We start from the raw sequence: 18,396 nt of genomic DNA, 5'->3' as shown, positions 1-18,396 counted from the left end.
TACACACGATGACGTAATATAGGTGAGCGTGAGCGCGGCCGGTGCATCCGGTACGCGTTAGAGTGAGACAGACTATATAGGCATTTTAGTCTGAGTCTGGTAGAGTGGTAGATTGAAATAATATCAAAGAAAAAACTTGAATTAATATCAAAGAAAAACAAATACTGCATAAATAAATAATTATAACTGCATAAGTTGATAAAAAATGCTATGCAATAGCTTTACCGCGGCAGTCCCCGAGTGCCACATTAGAACACAGAGTGTTATTTTATTTTTGCTATCAAACATCATACATTCAAGGAGGATAATCAGCTGATACTTATGAAGATTTGTTACAGAAAGGATATACATGTGTAAAAATGACCTGAGAACTTAAGAATGCGCAAACAGATCTATGCAACTTCCTCACAATCACAGCACACTTACGGCTTTACGAGGGGACTCTTTGTATCGAAGAAATCGCATTTTACGTCAAAATCAAACACGTTTTAGATATACGGGAATCTAACACAGCGGTAAGACTTATCTATAATTATATAAGTTATTCGTTTCTTGTTTAAAACAACATTTTCGAATAACACTTTATTAAATACATGTCACCTTTTACAAGTCAAGTTCAATATTATTCAGCTTTAACACCGTTAAAAATGGGTATATCGTTTACCCTTATTTCAAAGTAAAATGGTCTATTAGCAAAGAATGTAACCGGCGGTTGTGAGTCAAGACTGGCTGTCGTACCATCGAATTCTGAAACAAAACATTGGAATTATAATAAAATATAATAGAAAATTATCGAACAATTATTGAAAGAATGTTGTGTAATATAATAAGTCAAGGCCAGTAACATCCAATAAAAACATATTTATTATCATAAAAAGTAACTGTCATATTTTTTTTGTGTTACATGGGGCAAACGAGCAGTTGAGCAACTGATACAGCTCATAGACCGTTGCCAGTAGGCTTGCAAGTGCGTTGCCGGTCCTTTAGGTTACATAAGAAAAATGTAACCCAGGCTCCAATCTATTGAAAGTCCCACCAGTTGATTCAATATATACTGAGACAGTTATTATGGTATTGGATCACGATATTATTGACCGTCGGACCCCTGCCATACAGGCTCTATTTTAACTAATCAGTCACAGTCCTTTGTCTTACTTGTTTTTTTTTTTGTTCCTTTGTTTAATCCTTTGTTCTGAGTGAGCATACTCACTAACCGATTTAAGTCAAAATTGAATTAGCATTATATTTAATTGTCAGAATGAATTATATCGTGACTTACCGTTGCCTGCTGCACCTTCTGCGCCATCCTCATTGACTTCAATGAAAGCCTTCTGTATGGCGTCAGATATAAATATGTCATCCCATTCCATTAGCATTTTACTTAAACGGGCTTGTCCGGGTACAAATAGTTTCGTAACGTTCATCTGAAAAAATATTCAATTCTAAATTGGATTATTCTAACTGCCCATAAAAATGTAAGCAGAATAAGATTATTTAATGGAGTAGTAATTTAAAACAAAGGTTTTGTGTGTAATGTTCCTTATATCGAAAGGCACAAGGGAAAGAAGGAGAAAAGCACCCAAAAAGAAGATGGATAGAATATATAGAAGCTTTTGTAGGAAGCGAATGGAGAAAAGAAGCAATGGACAGAGATATTTAGAAAAAGCTGGAGGAGGCCTTTACCCGTGAAGAGATTCCGATCAATGGCACAGAAGCCAGGATATAAGAATAACAAGAAAAAAATGCATATAACAAATCTAAACTGTACTGTCGAGATAATAAACGGGCTTTGTTATTATTATGTTCGCCAACATAAATGAAGATTTAAAATCGGAAGTTAGGTCTAAGTATTATCTAAAAACGTTATAGAAAACACAATGTTTAAAAAACTTTAGAAAATAATAAGTTACCTTAAATAAAACATTTTTCAGGTCTGTTGTAGTTTCAATTTTGAACTTAGGAATTGTGACATGGACTTGTGTATCGTACATGTTATGAATGGCTCTGTCGATTGCTGATGGGTCTCGTAATTTCTCCTCTAGCTGGTCTATTCCATCGATTTCATTGGGGAGCACCAGTATCATAGATGCTTCACGACCTTCATAGAACATTTGGAGGACCTGTAAAATATGTTTATTACCTGTTAAGTACACAAACACATGTTCGTACATGTGAATAAAACAAAAATAAAGTGTGTGCGTGTTACGTTTACGCGCGATTGAAGTAAAACTTCTTTGGCGTTGACGGCATATATCACTGAAATGATTAAAGATCAAATAAGAAATATCATATTATAATTTAATTATATTTATTATTCATGTGCTTAACAAAGATTATTCAAATACGAAAAAACTGGCCGTATCTATAACAAAAGAAAAGCAAGCTAGGATGGGAACCTTCCCTTTATAGTGGAATTTTAATTTGGTCACATGTTACTTGTATGGATTTTCATTTTAAATATAAATATAATAATAATAACATAATTACAAGAATCAGTATCAAATAAAACGAGTGAATGCTATCCTAAAAAAAACTCTACCAAGTAACTGAACTTAAATCAGTTCAAATAATGCACCACTAGATGGCGCTGACGGACTTATAAAACGCGCTATCGTTGTTATTTTAAATAGAGAAAACTACACAGACTATAGTAAGCATTACCTCCGTCAAAAACATACCCCCTAGTCGCGCTTAAAGAAGTTTTACTTCAATAATTAAATTTAAAACAGCCTGTATTCGGGTACTTAATAATCAGAATTACATTAAGCCCATGTCGTTATGTTTGACAGTTTACAGTTACAGTAGTAAAACACGACCTCCTACGGAGTGAAGGTCTCCTGCAAATTCTTCCATTTGTCTCTCATCCTCGCCATTATTTTCCAATCCTTCCCCGCTATCCCTATTATTGCACTTGGTTATTTAATCCAAGAGGTTTTACGGTATCTGCAAACTACAAGAGTTATAAAACTCTATACTTTAAACCTTACCTTAGCGTCTAATTCTGGAACCTCCACGTAATTGAAATAAGATTTTTGGTACATCATCGGAACTGTTACTAATCTCTCTTTAGTAATATGGAACACCTGGTCGTATGTATTGCCATGGTTGAACGGCTTCTGCCAGAGACCCTATAGAACATTAAATAAATAATGAAAAACAATTTAATAAATTACATATGTATTTATATGTACCTAGGTTTTATGAAGCTGCTTGGAACTAATAATTTTATATAGAACATTATATTATGCTGACAGTTTTGTCTTGTTGCCAATTTAAATGTTGAATTTATAACTTAAAAATATCTTCTAAATATAAAATATAAAAATGATGCGTGCATCATGCGTGAACGGCTGGACCGATTTAGAAAATTATCTTTTTGTTGTGTTTGTTATTCTCAGGAAAAGGTTCTTATGAAAGAAATATTAAGAAAATTGCGCGGAAAATTAGATAATTTAAGAAAACTTGACCACCTTGTTAAGTTATCCTAACTTATGTTACGATCAGCGCTATCAGTGCATAGCGCTTTTACAATTCAAACTTTTTTGATGTAACCTTATGGCATTTGACATAACATTGACAGAATGCGTACTGCACAAATCGTCAAAAGGATTTAAGAAAAATTAATATCGTTTAAAACAAATGCTTCGATTGGAGTTATTATATTGATAATATTCATATGAATTAATTATATTGATAAAATACTTCTGTTCTCGTGGCGGAATACCAACAAAACTAAAAAACTAAAATATACGCGCCAGAAAAACAAACAAAGAATGTTCTTATATCATATACACTTTGTTTCCTAAATATTTTTTTTAGATAATTATACCAATTAGAAATCAATATTCATAGTTAAGACAGGACAACGTCTGTCGGGTCCGCTAGTTATTTTATAAATATTTTATTTTCTTAGCTTAAAATTTACTTGTGACAAAATATTTTATTAATCACACAGGAAAATTATTATTTATCTTTTTTTTATTATTGTATTAATGTGAAATAAAATAACACTTGGGGATCAACTAACAAACAGGCGCTAATTAAAGATTTAAGTTGGCGCCTGGTAGATACCGGTGACCGGTGTCTTTATAAGTACTAATGTCATTTTCACTCGTGTATATCGTTTTATTATATTCATAAGTATCTGATTATCCTCTTTGTAACTTTACAATAAGATTTAAAAGTTATTGCGTATTTTAAATGTTATTTTACCTTAAAGTAGATAGCGTTGACAAGAACAGCATGAGTATCGGCATCCAAGGAAAACGGGTCAACGAGATCTTTAATTTTTTTATTCGTTTGTTCTTCAACCTGTAATTAATGTTTGTGTTAACCCAATTGCAACATGTTCATTTTTGTATGAAATTCACAAAGAGATAACGATTTTAATTGCATTGTAAGCTTGTATGGATTAATAGATTTTAGGCTGACTGCCTAATGCTACCAGCATTTACCCAAACCTCTGCCAAAAAATTAGAAAAAATCTGACTATATGTCCTGGCAGAAAAATCAATTATCTAACCACTACAGCTGCCAAATCTGTATAGAAAATCTACGAGAGATAGAGAGAGAGAGGCACTACAATTCTAAACAAAAATTAATGAAAAACCCGTATTAAAACATGTTTCTACGAAACAAAAAAAAATATTAAACTATACTATGGCAGAAAAATTTATGTCTGAATAATGATAGTTTAGAATTTTGAAATTATTGTTGTTAAATGTATTTATTACCCAAGCGTTGATTTCGTTAGCGGTTTTCTGTGCTTGAGTAAAGTCTACATTTTTGAATTCGGAATCAAACACGTCACGGATGGTCGTTGCAAAGTTTTCATATACTTCAGATTTGGACGTGACGTATATTTTACTTGCTGTTTTAAGTTCCACTCCATTTATGGTTTTTAAGTTTCTTTTGGCCTCTGAAAACGCAGCTATTATCTGAAACATTTATAAAAAAACGTTAACTCTTGAGATGAAAGATGCATTAAATTAAAATAAAAATAAAATAAAATATGTTTATTATGGAACATATGATACATGTAACACGTATTCCACGTCATTAAATTTGAATTTGTAGGCTTCCCTACTCATCGGCAATAAGACAGAGGGTGTAAGCTGAGAGAAAAAGCCGGAGAAAAAACTCTCGGTACTCTTTTAAAATAGCAAATCATCAAACAACACTTATTTTAAAACAAATATCGCAAATTAATTAGAAGTAGCCTGTCTAGCACTAGTCCCAGGCCCTTTTATCAACTAGATAATCGTTAACATTATAGTAAGCCTTTTTACACAGCTTTTCTTTAATACATTTCTTAAATTTATTAAAAGGCAAAGATAAAATAGCCTCTGGGATTTTATTAAAGAAGACTATCCCTTTTCCCAAAAAAGAATGACTAACTTTAGATATCTAGAATACGGGGAAATTGCAGCCTGCGTTTGTTCCGAGTATTAACATTGTGCGTATGTTCTATTCTAGTAAACTTATCACTATTTTTGTATACATACATAATATTTTCATAAATATATTGCGAGGGAAAGGTAAGTATATTAATTTCCTTGAATTTATCTCTTAGAAATTCCCTACATTTTAAATTATAGATTGCACGAATGGCCGTCTTCTGCAGGGTGAAAATAGTTTCGACATCAGCAGCATGACCCCATAATAATAAGCCATAAGTCATTAAGCTATGAAAGTAACTAAAATAAACTAGTCCAGCTGTATCGACATCAGTTAGTGAGTGAATTTTTTTAACCGCGTAGACTGCAGAACTAAGTCTCTTCGCCAATCCGTTAATATGAGGGGACCACTGAAGTTTTGTATCCATGGTGATTCCAAGAAATACAGTTGTCCAGATTCAATTCCTCACCATTTATCTATTATTTTGGTCTAGTATCCAAAACCCTTGCATTTTTTGCACAAAATGTATTCCTTTTTTGCATTAAATTGAAGGCTATTCATACTAAACCATTGGATAATCAAAGATTGTTGTTGTTCACATCGTCAAAATTCGTTATTTGTCGTTTGATTTTAAAAATCAAGGACATTACATCAGCAAACAAAACTATCCGATGTTTTTTCTCTACCATAAAAGTTACATCATTTATATAAACAAGAAGGAGGAAAGGGCCAAGAATTGAGCCCTGTGGTACCCCCATATCTACTGCCAACCCTAAGGACCTCTTACCATTCACTTCAACCTTCTGAGTTCTACCATGTAAATAGGAAGTCAGTAGGTTATATCTTATGATGTTGTGAACTTCGGTACATTTAAATGCTAGTTTAGTTAATTATATAAGGAAGCATAGGCTGTGAAATATCTTTTTGGGTTCCAGATCTCTCTGGACCTTAAAAGTTAAATGACTTGTTAAATGACGATTCACGACTAACGGCTGTAAGTACATCTGCATTGAATTTGTCTTACAATAAAGCTTTAAAATGAAAGGTCATTAACTAACTCTAGTATAATATCAGCATTGTTAAGAGATTGAGTATTTTAAATAAAAAAATACTAGTAATAACTAAAAATAGAAGTGTATTTTTTTTTAAATAAAATTTATGTTCACTTAATCATATATTTTAGAATTGATTGTTACTTATACTGTAGAAAATGCAATATATATGTGATGTTCTTTAATAAATATACTTTAAAAGTGGATTCAATATAACATATTTAACTTATATAAATAAAAAAATAAAATATAACTAAAATTAACTTGAATCCCTCGAATAGCCTCTTCACTTACCGCATTATCGTTGGCCATGCCAATGGCCTTCAAAAGTTGGTGGTGCGATTCACCCTCAGAGGCCAAGGCGAGCTGGGCCAATGGGGTCAGTACAGAGTATCCTGACAGCACTACACTCTGTTGTGGATTCTCCTTCACTATTTCCTGTAAAGAACGTATTTAGTATTTTAATAAACTGCAAAGCAGTCGTTATTTCATTATTTACATTTCTCGACGCTTCGAGTGCTTATAGTTATGGTCAGTCGTTCAAGAAGTTTTTTTTAATAGTAGGCAAATGGGCAGGAGGCCCACCTGATGTTGAGTGATGCCGCCGCCCAAGGACAGTGCCAGAAGCAAGTGCGTTGCCGGCCTTTCAAAAATTGATACGCTCTTTTCTTGAAGGACCCTAAGTCGAATTGGTTTGAAAATACTGCAGTGGGCAGCTGGTTTGGCTGTCTAGCTTTTAATATAAACAACAGACAATATTTATTTTTAATAATAAAAATAAGGCTACATTAAAATATTTATATTCTATTTGAATTATTACTTCAATTATGAACTATAAACACTAAAAGACGAGCTCGGTTGAACCGTTACTTTCTAAGGGGAGATGTCTCTGTTATTTTTCGTAGGCGTCAAGTCTTGAATCCACAGGTAACATCTTGGGGGAACACATAACTCCTTCTATATACGCCTATGCACTAGTTGACTACTACATATAATTAATTTTTAAGATTGCACGACATGTTTTCTATTTGCGGTACGTCTGTGGTCTACACCTTTTCATTATCATATAATAATACATAACAAGCTTTTAATGCCTTGCTACACGTAATACTAATTGTTTCGCTGTAAATCAAATCAAGGACTTCTCGGTCAAGTTTTGAATTAAAAAATATATTTCATTACAAAACACATCCAAATGATTGTTTCCTCTTTAAATATCAGCCATTTCAATAAAGTCGCCGATTTTTAGGTCTTATTTATCCTTTTATTTACCTGTATATCTATATTTAATGGATCTCAGAAATGCTGATTTCCTCACAATGTTTAACTTCATAGCGTGGGTTTGAAACCGTCCTCGCAGAAGATAATATATAATTAATTCGTTGGTATGGTATACATCTTAGACATTGAAGCTTGTATGAGATACGATAAAAACAAAATCTAGCATAAGCTATATGAATAAATGTGTTTATGTATTATAACAATGCATTACAATGTGTAAGATTTGGAAACCCGTTTAAGTAAAAAAATAACCGTGTCAGGGTGTCCATAACAAATTACAAAAGGGTGCGTTTACTTGTGTACACGCGCCTAAGAAGTTATAATTCTTTGGCATTAATAAAAATAGTTTTTGATTGTATGCAAATAATTAAATACAATTATTAAGTAATGTCAAAATTATGTCCAATGCCGTAGCATCTTCCGTGGGCAACTTCATTCTGTTAATTTTGTGTCACGGTGCGCGCGCATCGTAAAATTTCACTTTCATAAATTTTTCATAACGCGCCTAAAGAAGTATAGGGTGTCTCAGTAAGAGTGCACTTTTTAAAATTGTAATATTTTTGTTTTCCTGCAAGTGACAACTCTGAAATTTGACAGCTGTCACCTCTGTTTATTCCGATTATTAAAAATGGAGCGCTTTTCAAAAGAACAACTCGTTATAATTGTGAAAACTCATCACAAAAGTAACGCTGAAAACGCTCGCAAACTTCACCAAATTTTCAGCCGAGAAAGTGCACCTAATGTGTCAACCAATCGAAGAGTGGTCAAAAAATTTTAAGAAACTGGGTCAATTATGGATTATAAGAATCCTTTGCGTCAACGTACCGGTCGGTCCCTTGAAAACATTGCTGCTGTAAACGAGTGTCGTCGAATACCCAAAAACATCAATTCGACGCAGCAAATTTTGACTAAAGACCTCCACCTTCATGCGTACAAGATTCAGTTAACTCAAGAGCTCAAACCAGCAGACCAAGGAAAGCACCAGCAATTTGCTCAATGAGTAATGGAGCAAAGGGAAGTCGATGCCAATTTTTCGAAAAAAGTCTTTTTCTCCAATGAACAGAACAAATTATCTCACGAAATTTTGATGTCAACTAGCCACCAAGATCGTGCAATTTAACGCCGTGCGATTTTTTCTTTCGGGTTTTGTGAAATCTCGAGTTATTTGCGAATAAACCCGAAACCATTCCTTAGCTCCAATCGGAAATCCAACGCGTCATCGGTGGTGTACAGCCACGTCTCGGTGCAAAAATCATGGAAAATTTCATGAAAAGTGTAATGGCCTGACATCCGAGCCGTGGAGGTCATTTGCCGGATATTTTATTCCATACTTAATCGGAACATGTCTTCTTTACAATACAATAAAAATATCAGAAGTATGTTATAAAATACTTGTCTTTATTTAAAAATTAAAAAGTGCACTCTTACTGAGACACCCTATATAACTTCAATTTTTTTTTTTTATTTAAAATTATAATTTTGATTTTTTTTAAACTGTTAACGACAATTTCTCCCAATTTTTTTAACAAAAAGCTGTGTGTGGGGGGGGTATATTTAGGGTGTCTCAGTAAGAGTGCACTTTTTAAAATTGTTATATTTTTGTTTTCATGCAAGTGGCAACTCTGAAATTTGACAGCTGGCACCTCTGTTTATTCCGATTATTAAAAATGGAGCGCTTTTTAAAAGAACAACTTGTTATAATTGTGAAAACTCATTACAAAAATGGGGAAATTTACGCTGAAATCGCTCGCAAACTTCACCAAATTTTCAGCCGAGAAAGTGCACCTAATGTGTCAACCATTCGAAGAGTGGTCAAAAAAGTTAATGAAACTGGGTGAATTATGGATGATAAGAATCCTTTGTGTCATCGTACCGGTCGGTCTCATGAAAACATTGCTGCGTAAACGAGTGTCGCCGAATACCCGAAAACATCAATTCGACGCAAAAAATTTTGACTAAAGACCTCCACCTCCATGCGTACTACATTCAGTTAACTCAGGAGCTCAAACCAGCAGACCAAGGAAAGCACCGGCAAGGAAAGCAAATTGTTCAATGAGTAATGGAGCAAAGTGAAGTCGATGCCAATTTTTCGAAAAAAGTCATTTTCTCCGATGAACAGAACACATTATCTCACGAAGTTCTGATGTCAACTGGCCACCAAAATCGTGCGATTTAACGCCTTGCGATTTTTTCTTTGGGATTTTGTGAAAACTCGAGTTTATGCGAATAAACAGGAAAACCATTCCTGAGCTCAAATCGGAAATTCAACGCGTCATCGGTAAGATACAGCCACATCTCTGTGCAAAAGTCATGGAAAATTTCATGAAAAGTGTAATGGCCTGTCATCGGAGCCGTGGAGGTCATTTGCCGGATATTTTATTCCATACTTAATTGGAACATGTCTTCTTTACAATACAGTAAAAATATCACAACTCTGTCATAAAATACTTGTCTTTATTTAAAAATGAAAAAGTGCACTCTTACTGAGACACCCTTTATTATCAATGCTAATAATTGTCAAAATGTCAAAATCATTTAGAGTATAAGATGACCTATTGTACGAGCCAAGGCTGTAGATTTTACAGGCTCACTCAGGCTTTCTTAGCTTAGCTTTATAAGCATGGCGCTTTTCTAAATCGTCGGAGTTACGCCCCGAGAGTATAGACAGACGTAGGCACTCTCTTCGACGGTTACATTGCATTCATTCGTTACATAGCAAAGTGAGTGAAAAGTGAAAAAATCCTCTATTATGTTAGCACCCCGATGAGCCAGGATCGAACTATTAATAGCTTTATATAAATATTGAATTCAAGATATTACATTAGAAAAGCATAATCATCAATTATACAGACGTTACATTTCAAAACGCATAACTGTTATCTGAGTTATGCATTTTACTCATTAGGTGATTTAACTGGAAAATGTGTACTAATTTACAAGTAGAATTTTATAATTCACTAGATATTTATTTTTTATAATGTTTTCTCAATGTTTAGTAGTTTTTAAGTTTATTCATTACCCTTAACGGAATAATAATACCTAATAATAGCCTACTTTAATTCACATTCACATTTTCTTGTAACATAATATATACTGTTGATATATTATGATGTGGCGTACTTTAATAAATAAATAAATTATTATGAAAATATATAATTTATTTACGTAATAGATAATATAGATATATAAAACACTCACATAAAACATTCTCGATGTAAATGCATCATTTCCCCTTTTGAGGTCTCCCGGTAGTACCACGGCGATCGTGACGGCGGCCACAGAAAACACTGAAAAATATTAGCGAATTTTAACACTCAATATTTAGTTCATTTCAATTTTGGATAACATAGGTTAACATAATTTTGGTAAATTGAAGTTAAAAGCTATGTTAGAAATTGAATATTAAAAATTAGCGTTAATTAGACGTACATTTGAAGCAAGATTATTATGGTTTAGTTAAAATAGTGTAATTTTTTTTTTATTATTGTTGCTTAATATATTATAAATTACTAGAATTACAGAAAACATAAAAAAACACTATGGGTTCTAACGTTGGGGCTTGAAACTACAGTACTTCCTAACAAACTAAAGAGTTAAAAAAAATTTAATAAAAAATCCGGTTAAAAAAAGGTTTTATAATCGTCGCTTCAATGGCTATTAATTCAGGAATCAGGGTATTGAACATATTACACTTGACATTGTGCTTCCGGGACTCATATAACTGATATTCGGAGTTTGGGAAACCTACCTACTTCTTTCAAGTTTAAGAAATATAAAAAAAAAACTAAAAAAATATAAAAAAAGAAATATAGTGGATAAAGTGTATACAATAACATAACCAACATAAACATAAACAAACAATAACATAAACAAATCTAATCAAATTAAAGAAACTTTATTTAAAACAAAAATGTGTGCGTGTACTAGTGTACACAGTACACACGTAAGAAGTGAAACTTCTTTATGAACTTATTTTTTCAAAAAATGATCTACTATATGCAACTTTACAGAAATTGGTTAAATAATGTTAAATTAGATAAAGTTTTAGAAAAGGCTTTATTATCATAGACATGAATACAAATAATAAAATTATTTCATTTTACCTTATTTCTACTAAGATTATGACAGAATTTCATTAATTGTAATATAACTATTACTATCAATGTTATAGTTATTATATATTTTTGCTATTAATGCCTTTGAATCTCTTCGAATCAACCATGGTAGGGACAAAAAAATAATAATGCGTAAAGGAAAACTGTGACGCGCAACCGAAAACTGTGACGGTAAATTTTTTTCCAACGCCGATAAAGAAGTTTCACTTCAATACAAAAACAAAATAAACTTAAAACTATTCGGTGTTAATTGAACCAAAAATACTAAATAAATGTTTTAAATAGAAAAAATAACTTACAATAAAATAAAGCGATCTTCATACTGCCAGTCGACCCGTCCTCTTGCCGGCCACACTCTAACCTGTTGTACAAAGGTTTTACTCTCTTTAAATATATGTCAATGCGTGATAGTAATTCATAGGGTGCGTCCACATCTGGCGAATATGCCGCGAATGTGCAGCTCGCGAGCAGTTTGCGAGGTGCGCGCGTGCAGTCACGGCAATGGTAGCGTTAAATTTATTTTTATGGACAGATCCTTTATAGCCACTGTGTGAGCCCAGTTTTTATAGAGCTCTTGCTTAAGACGGGAAGCCTCTCTGCAAGAATGACCGAACCATGGCCAAGATTTACCACGAATGGGAACCACAGAGTATGGGTAATGGGATATAGAGTTCCATTGCTTGTAGCACCACATCTCTCACTCAGCGACTCTCTCTCTCACTCGACTCAGCGCTGGCGTCAAGACCCTTGAAGCAGACTTGTGACCATGGGTATGCTGCAAAGAAATAACGCATGTCATCCCAATTGGCCGATTTGTAATGCCAGACACGACGGCATTCCGAAAACTGCGGGCGGGTTCGACGTCTAATTGCCATAACGATAGGCACCAAGCAGTGGTCGGAGGACCCCAGAGGGACATCCACAATAACCTCATAGAAGCCTGGATGAGAAGTCAGTATAAGATCTAATAGCGAAGGCTGATGGTCAGCTCGGTCTGGTATTCGCGTAGGCGAAATTATGGTAGCCTCTTCCCAAATAGTCGGTCGTACGAGAATTCCACCACTCAAAATGATGGGCATTGAAATCACCCAGTATAACGACTTCAGCAGGCGAAAGAGACAGAAGGGAATCGAGAGCAGTTTAAACATGTTCTATAAATCGATCAACTTCGGTGTTGTCGCTGTGTGACCTGTAAAGGCCACCGTACCCACAAGGTTGAATATCAAGGTAGATCTTCATTTTTTGGTACTGAAAAATATTTTTAGAAGGTATAAAATTTAAAAAAAAATACTTGGTGAGACCAAGTTCTCTTATTTTTTTATCTATATCTATATTTTTATATAGCATAAAATAACAAAAATTTCATGCTTATTATTTGACCGGTATAATTGGGTATAATGCAAATAATAGGCGTGAATCTCTGATAGCAGCAACATAATAAGTACTCTGTAACAGCGAACCTGATTTTAATATCAAGATTTTACACCACACGATTTCAAGGTTGCGAAGTTCAACCTTTTTGTATTTTCATGTATTGCATCTTTGGCTATATCTTTAGCACGTGGGTAATACTGAAAATGTTTAGAACTGGCCAGTTGGAAACATTTTGAATTTCAATTTTAGAACACTTTGGTAACCTAACCTATATTGCATTAATTTGTCATTTGATTTTGTAAAGTGTGGCGGCAAATCTAAAACTCTTGTTACACGTGGAAGTGAACCCAATGCGACATTTTCGGTCAATGATTTTTTATTAGGACTTTCGTTGTGGACTAACTGAGCAAAAAAGCTATGATTGAGCGCAAAAGCGTAAATGCATTTTTTTAGTCAAAGCCCCAAGTTGACAGTTGCAGAAGTCCAAGAACATCTGGTCCGACATTTTCTTGGACCTGCAGCATTAAACATAGAACTCCGAATCTCCCTCAAAGATATTCGATCTCCTATAGCTCTTCAGAAACTATTGCTTCTTCACGCAATTCTGGACATTCTCTGCAAGAATTTCCTCGAAATATTTTCAATGTTGCAATGGGTGTTATGTAAAATTGAAAAATGAGGGATTAGTAACTCGTCAAGCGAAGCAAGTACACACTGAGTGAAAAGTGTAAAAAATCTTTGTGCTCAGAATGTAAGAATGAGAAACATGCTTGATTTTGTTATTTTTTCTTATGTAGGTATGAATATAATTCTAAGTATCAATTAGTGGGAATCAGTTACATTACACAGTTTATTTTATAAAACTTTTATTTGAATAAAACATTGCCTTTAGTACTTACTTGAGTTTTATTTATTGCATGTTTTTATTAGGATTATTTGATTTTTTTTTTATTGAAAACTTTAGGTTTATTGCCATACATCTATTACAAAAAATGTGCCTTAATCTGTATAGATAAATGAGTCACCTGTGTCATTTTATCCCAAAACGTTCCTGTGACTCATATATTATGACTCATCGGACAGGGAAGTTGTTAAGATGGTTAAGGGTAAATCAGGAAGAGGACCTTGCAAAACTGTCAGTCGAAGTCGAAAGAATCTTATTGTAATTTAATATTGAACGAAAGTCAACGGCTTTAGATATATAACCACTGTGATGATTTCACGAAACCTATTCTGAGCATCTTAAGTAACCATTGATTAAAGAATGTGTTAGGAAGTATCAGCTGCATTATTTAATACATAGGAACACACAGGCTGACTTCTCATAAGTCAAAACAGCAAATTTTTCTAAATACATAATGTAAGTATTAAAAAAATATGTTTTTATAAATTGTATTAAAACTTTCTTAATTCATAAACTATGTATTAAAATGTAAATTATAAGAAAATTATCATTATTAAACGCATTATGACCCTGTAAAGTGTATTTTGTAGTTAGTTATTCGGTCGTTTCTTTAATACAATCTCAAAGAATCTTTTTATGTGCATTTATCACGCTCTGATAAGACTGCTATTGTTTCCATAATGAATGATTGTGTTATTCTATATAAAAACTATGCATGGTATAAGATAACGTACCATTTCGACGGTCCCTACGTTTAAAGCGACATGTCAAATAGAGAGGTTTTCAGGGGAGCGTAATGAATGTTTTTTTTTTTATAAATATTCTTCTCCCCTGCCATAGCGTCCAGGGACTTTTTCTTTCTCTTAACTTCACATCACACGCCTCTCGTAATAAATGTTTGAATCTCTCTAGAAATTTATCTATTCACTTTTTGATACTAATATTTTCTGAAAGTTTATGATTGTATTAACCATATTTTGTGTGTTTATACACGTTTTCATGAAAAACTTGATAGATGACTGTTTCTACATTATAAAATTTATATAAGCCAGTCGGTCAAGTCTTAGTTTTATTGAAGTACCCCGAGTCGAATTGTTTCAGAAATAATTCAGTTTCAGCTGGTTCCACATACCTAGTGGTGGTGTGCGGCAAGAACTGCCCTAAGAAATGCGTTACTACTACAATATTTTTCACTCGAACCCATACATCAGTTTTCCTTAAAATATGTGTGTTTTTGTATGTCGTGTTGTCTCTGTAAGTATTTGTATGTGTTTCGTTAGTGTGCCTTTTTAAAATAAATAAATAATTAAACTATATTTAAGATAAACGAATAGAACTCGAATGAACTATTGAACGCCTACGGAGCACTCCAAAGCAAATTATATATACTTTATATCAACTATAAAATTTTGAATAGCATGCTAGCATGAATATTCTCATGCTAATCGTAATTAAATGAGAAAAGACGTGTTACGAAGTATCCACGAGAAATTAATTGAGAAGCATCTCTACTAATATTATAAATAGAAAAGATTTATATTTGTTTATGTTCGTATCGAATAAATTAAAGAAATACCTACAGGTTCTTTATCGAAAACTCTTATACCATTATATATATAACAAACAAACGTGCGAATGCAAGTACTATATAATTTAAGTCAAGTGCAAAATTGATTGAGTTTAAATATAGTTTGCTATTATATTTTAACAGGCGCATATAAAGTTTTAGAGTCCAGGCATAGTATAATTATGGAGCCGGAGACAAAAGAGCAGACGCGTTTGAAATTGATAACCGCCGCCGATTGACACCTGTAACGCTGGGGGCTAGCGGGTGAGTTGCCGACTTTTCAGGTAATGGTACACTCTTTTCTTTAAGGCCCCTAAGTAGTATCAGTTCGGAAATCAGCAGCTGGTTCTACAGGTGGTGCGTACCAGAAAATGCTATGTTGTCGAACGAACTCGAACTCTACCTCGACGTCAGTTGATGGAAGTCAGCCGCAGGAACAATTCCTCAGAGGAGTCACACAAGTTTGACTTCCAAATGATACAATATACATCTAATACGTTTTTGAGATATGGGAGTGACAGTTCCCGTTGAGTTTCAGTGTTATATTACCCTTAGTGCGGATGGGTCTAGCGGTAATGCGATATTACGGTGTTAAACTAGTGAGCATTACCGAAAATTTATAATTGTAAGGGTAAGATTCAAAGACGAGACTTTTATAACCCTTAGATCCGAAAAAAAATACAGGTATCATAAGACCGACTTGCATATAAATAACAATTATAACTTTATCAAATATATAAATATGATGCTAAAGTAGTTATAAGACCCATAGATATATGTAGTTAATAAACAGTATTTATAATACTTTATAATTACCGTGGGTAATGGTTATAAAATAAATGTAAAAGCAATATGTTATGTAATATAGAAATGTTATGTTCTTAGCTACTTAAAATAGCCTTTTTTGATAAATTTGGCAGGTAATAACTTCAAGGTAAGGGTCCTAATGGCAGCTTACAAAAAGATATTCAATGTATCTTACCATGTGTCACAGACGGCTGTCAGACTTGGGAATTATCTCAGAAACATATTTTAAAGTTGAGAATACCAAAGGGAATGGAAAGAAGCATGGTGAGTGTAACACTGAGACATCGCAAAAGTGTAGAACAGATATGATTATGATCAAAGTAGAAGACATTATAATGAAACTAAGGCAATTGAAAATGCGCGGGACCGGACACATGACGAGAGATAATAAGAAACTTCTTAATTAAGTTGGAACATGTTGTGTGTTGCGTCATGACCCCGTGTGTAATCCTGGGCACGCAGTTGCTCCAGCGGGGGAACAGGGGTTCATGCGTCGAAAAGAAGGGATGCTGACGCATCCCTGCAAGCATCGTTCCCGTCCTCCCCCAGCTTTATAAACAGGGTGAATTGGCCGATGTGAAAGGCCCTTGCTGTGCCAAGGTCCATTCCACATCATTCGTGGCCGTAGAGGACCGTGATACTAACGGCTGATCGCGTGGCTGGATGCAGACAAGACTACGCTGTTACCGTGTCCTGCCCCGGGCGATTGCTGGTGGCGCCGTGGGGTTTTAGTGGGTATGCACTGTTGTGCGAGTCCCACATAACCCTTCCCCACCAAGGTCAACCGTGCCGCGGGAGGGTATGCGTAACGCATTTCCCCACGAAAAAAAAAAAATATAAAAAAAAAAAATGACCGCTACCACCTTCTTCAATTAATTATAATGGGTAAAATCCACGATCAACGGTGTGTTGGTAGGAGGAAATACTCATGGTTTTTTGGGAGTGGACGGGTATTGCAACTGCGAAAGAGTTGCTGCATCTAGCATAGGACAAAACACGCTTCACGGAACCGACGGCCTACCTCCAGTAATGGAAGCAAAAGAAGACTTAAACATTCTTGTAACACTGATACTTTAGACATATTAATACTTAATTTAAACCATACACGAATAATATTTAATGAAAGCTGGGTGTTTTATAAAGAGAGATGGCCTGATTATAATTTAAAGTTTTTGTAATACAAGTATAATCTAAAGTTAAGTTTAAACCTCGCAAGCGCAATTTGAAGCTATTGCATAGATTTTATCGCGGGCTTTGAGCGCGGCGACCGAATCAAGAAATTCCGTAACGAAAAAAACCTTACACACGATGACGTAATATAGGTGAGCGTAAGCGCGGCCGGTGCATCCGGTACGCGTTAGAGTGAGACAGACCAGAGTATATATAGTCTGGTAGAGTGGTAAATTGAAATAATATCAAAGAAAAAACTTCAATTAATATCAAAGAAAAACAAAATAAATGCCGTGGTAAAATTGCATAGCATTTTTTATCAACTTATGCAGTTATAATTATTTATTTATGCAGTATTAAATACTATGCAATTTTACCGCGGCAGTCCCCGAGTGCCTCATTAGAACACAGAGTGTTTTATTTTTGCTATCAAACATCATACATTCAAGGAGGATAATCAGCTGATACATATGAAGATTTGTTACAGAAAGGATATACATGTGTAAAAATGACCTGAGAACTTAAGAATGCGCAAACAGATCTATGCAACTTCCTCACAATCGCAGCACACTTACGAGGGGACTCTTTGTATCGAAGAAATCGCATTTTACGTCAAAATCAAACACGTTTTTGATATACGGGAATCATACACAGCGGTAAGACTTTTCTATAAATATATAAGTTATTCGTTTCTTGTTTAAAACAACAGTTTCAAATAACACTTTATTA

At 34.1% G+C, this 18,396-nt stretch overlaps 1 protein-coding gene across 1 annotated transcript; it reads right to left on the bottom strand.

Annotated features, from left to right (window-relative positions):
- Positions 1 to 567: 567 nt before the first annotated feature.
- LOC125056231 (alaserpin-like) lies at positions 568 to 12,243 on the bottom strand. Its single transcript, XM_047659264.1, has 9 exons — positions 12,145 to 12,243; positions 10,929 to 11,017; positions 6,744 to 6,887; positions 4,734 to 4,937; positions 4,213 to 4,311; positions 2,988 to 3,128; positions 1,911 to 2,120; positions 1,280 to 1,424; positions 568 to 747 (listed from the first exon to the last, which is right to left on the bottom strand). Exons 1-9 carry the CDS (start codon positions 12,164 to 12,166, stop codon positions 623 to 625), a joined length of 1,179 nt encoding a protein of 392 aa, XP_047515220.1. The 5' UTR covers positions 12,167 to 12,243; the 3' UTR covers positions 568 to 622.
- Between the last annotated feature and the right edge of the window lie 6,153 nt (positions 12,244 to 18,396).

The sequence above is a fragment of the Pieris napi genome, chromosome 14, assembly GCF_905475465.1.
Source record: "Pieris napi chromosome 14, ilPieNapi1.2, whole genome shotgun sequence".
Classification (NCBI taxonomy): Eukaryota; Metazoa; Arthropoda; class Insecta; order Lepidoptera; family Pieridae; genus Pieris; species Pieris napi.
This window is presented reverse-complemented; position numbering and strand designations above follow the sequence as displayed.

Excerpts from the sequence above, each read along its gene's own strand:
- LOC125056231 (XM_047659264.1), bottom strand. The coding sequence starts at position 12,166 with ATGAAGATCGCTTTATTTTATT. Across the intron at positions 6,888-10,928 it reads TTACATCGAGAATGTTTTAT|GAAATAGTGAAGGAGAATCC; the intron begins GTGAGTGTTTTA and ends CGTTCTTTACAG. Across the intron at positions 4,312-4,733 it reads CTAACGAAATCAACGCTTGG|GTTGAAGAACAAACGAATAA; the intron begins GTAATAAATACA and ends CATTAATTACAG.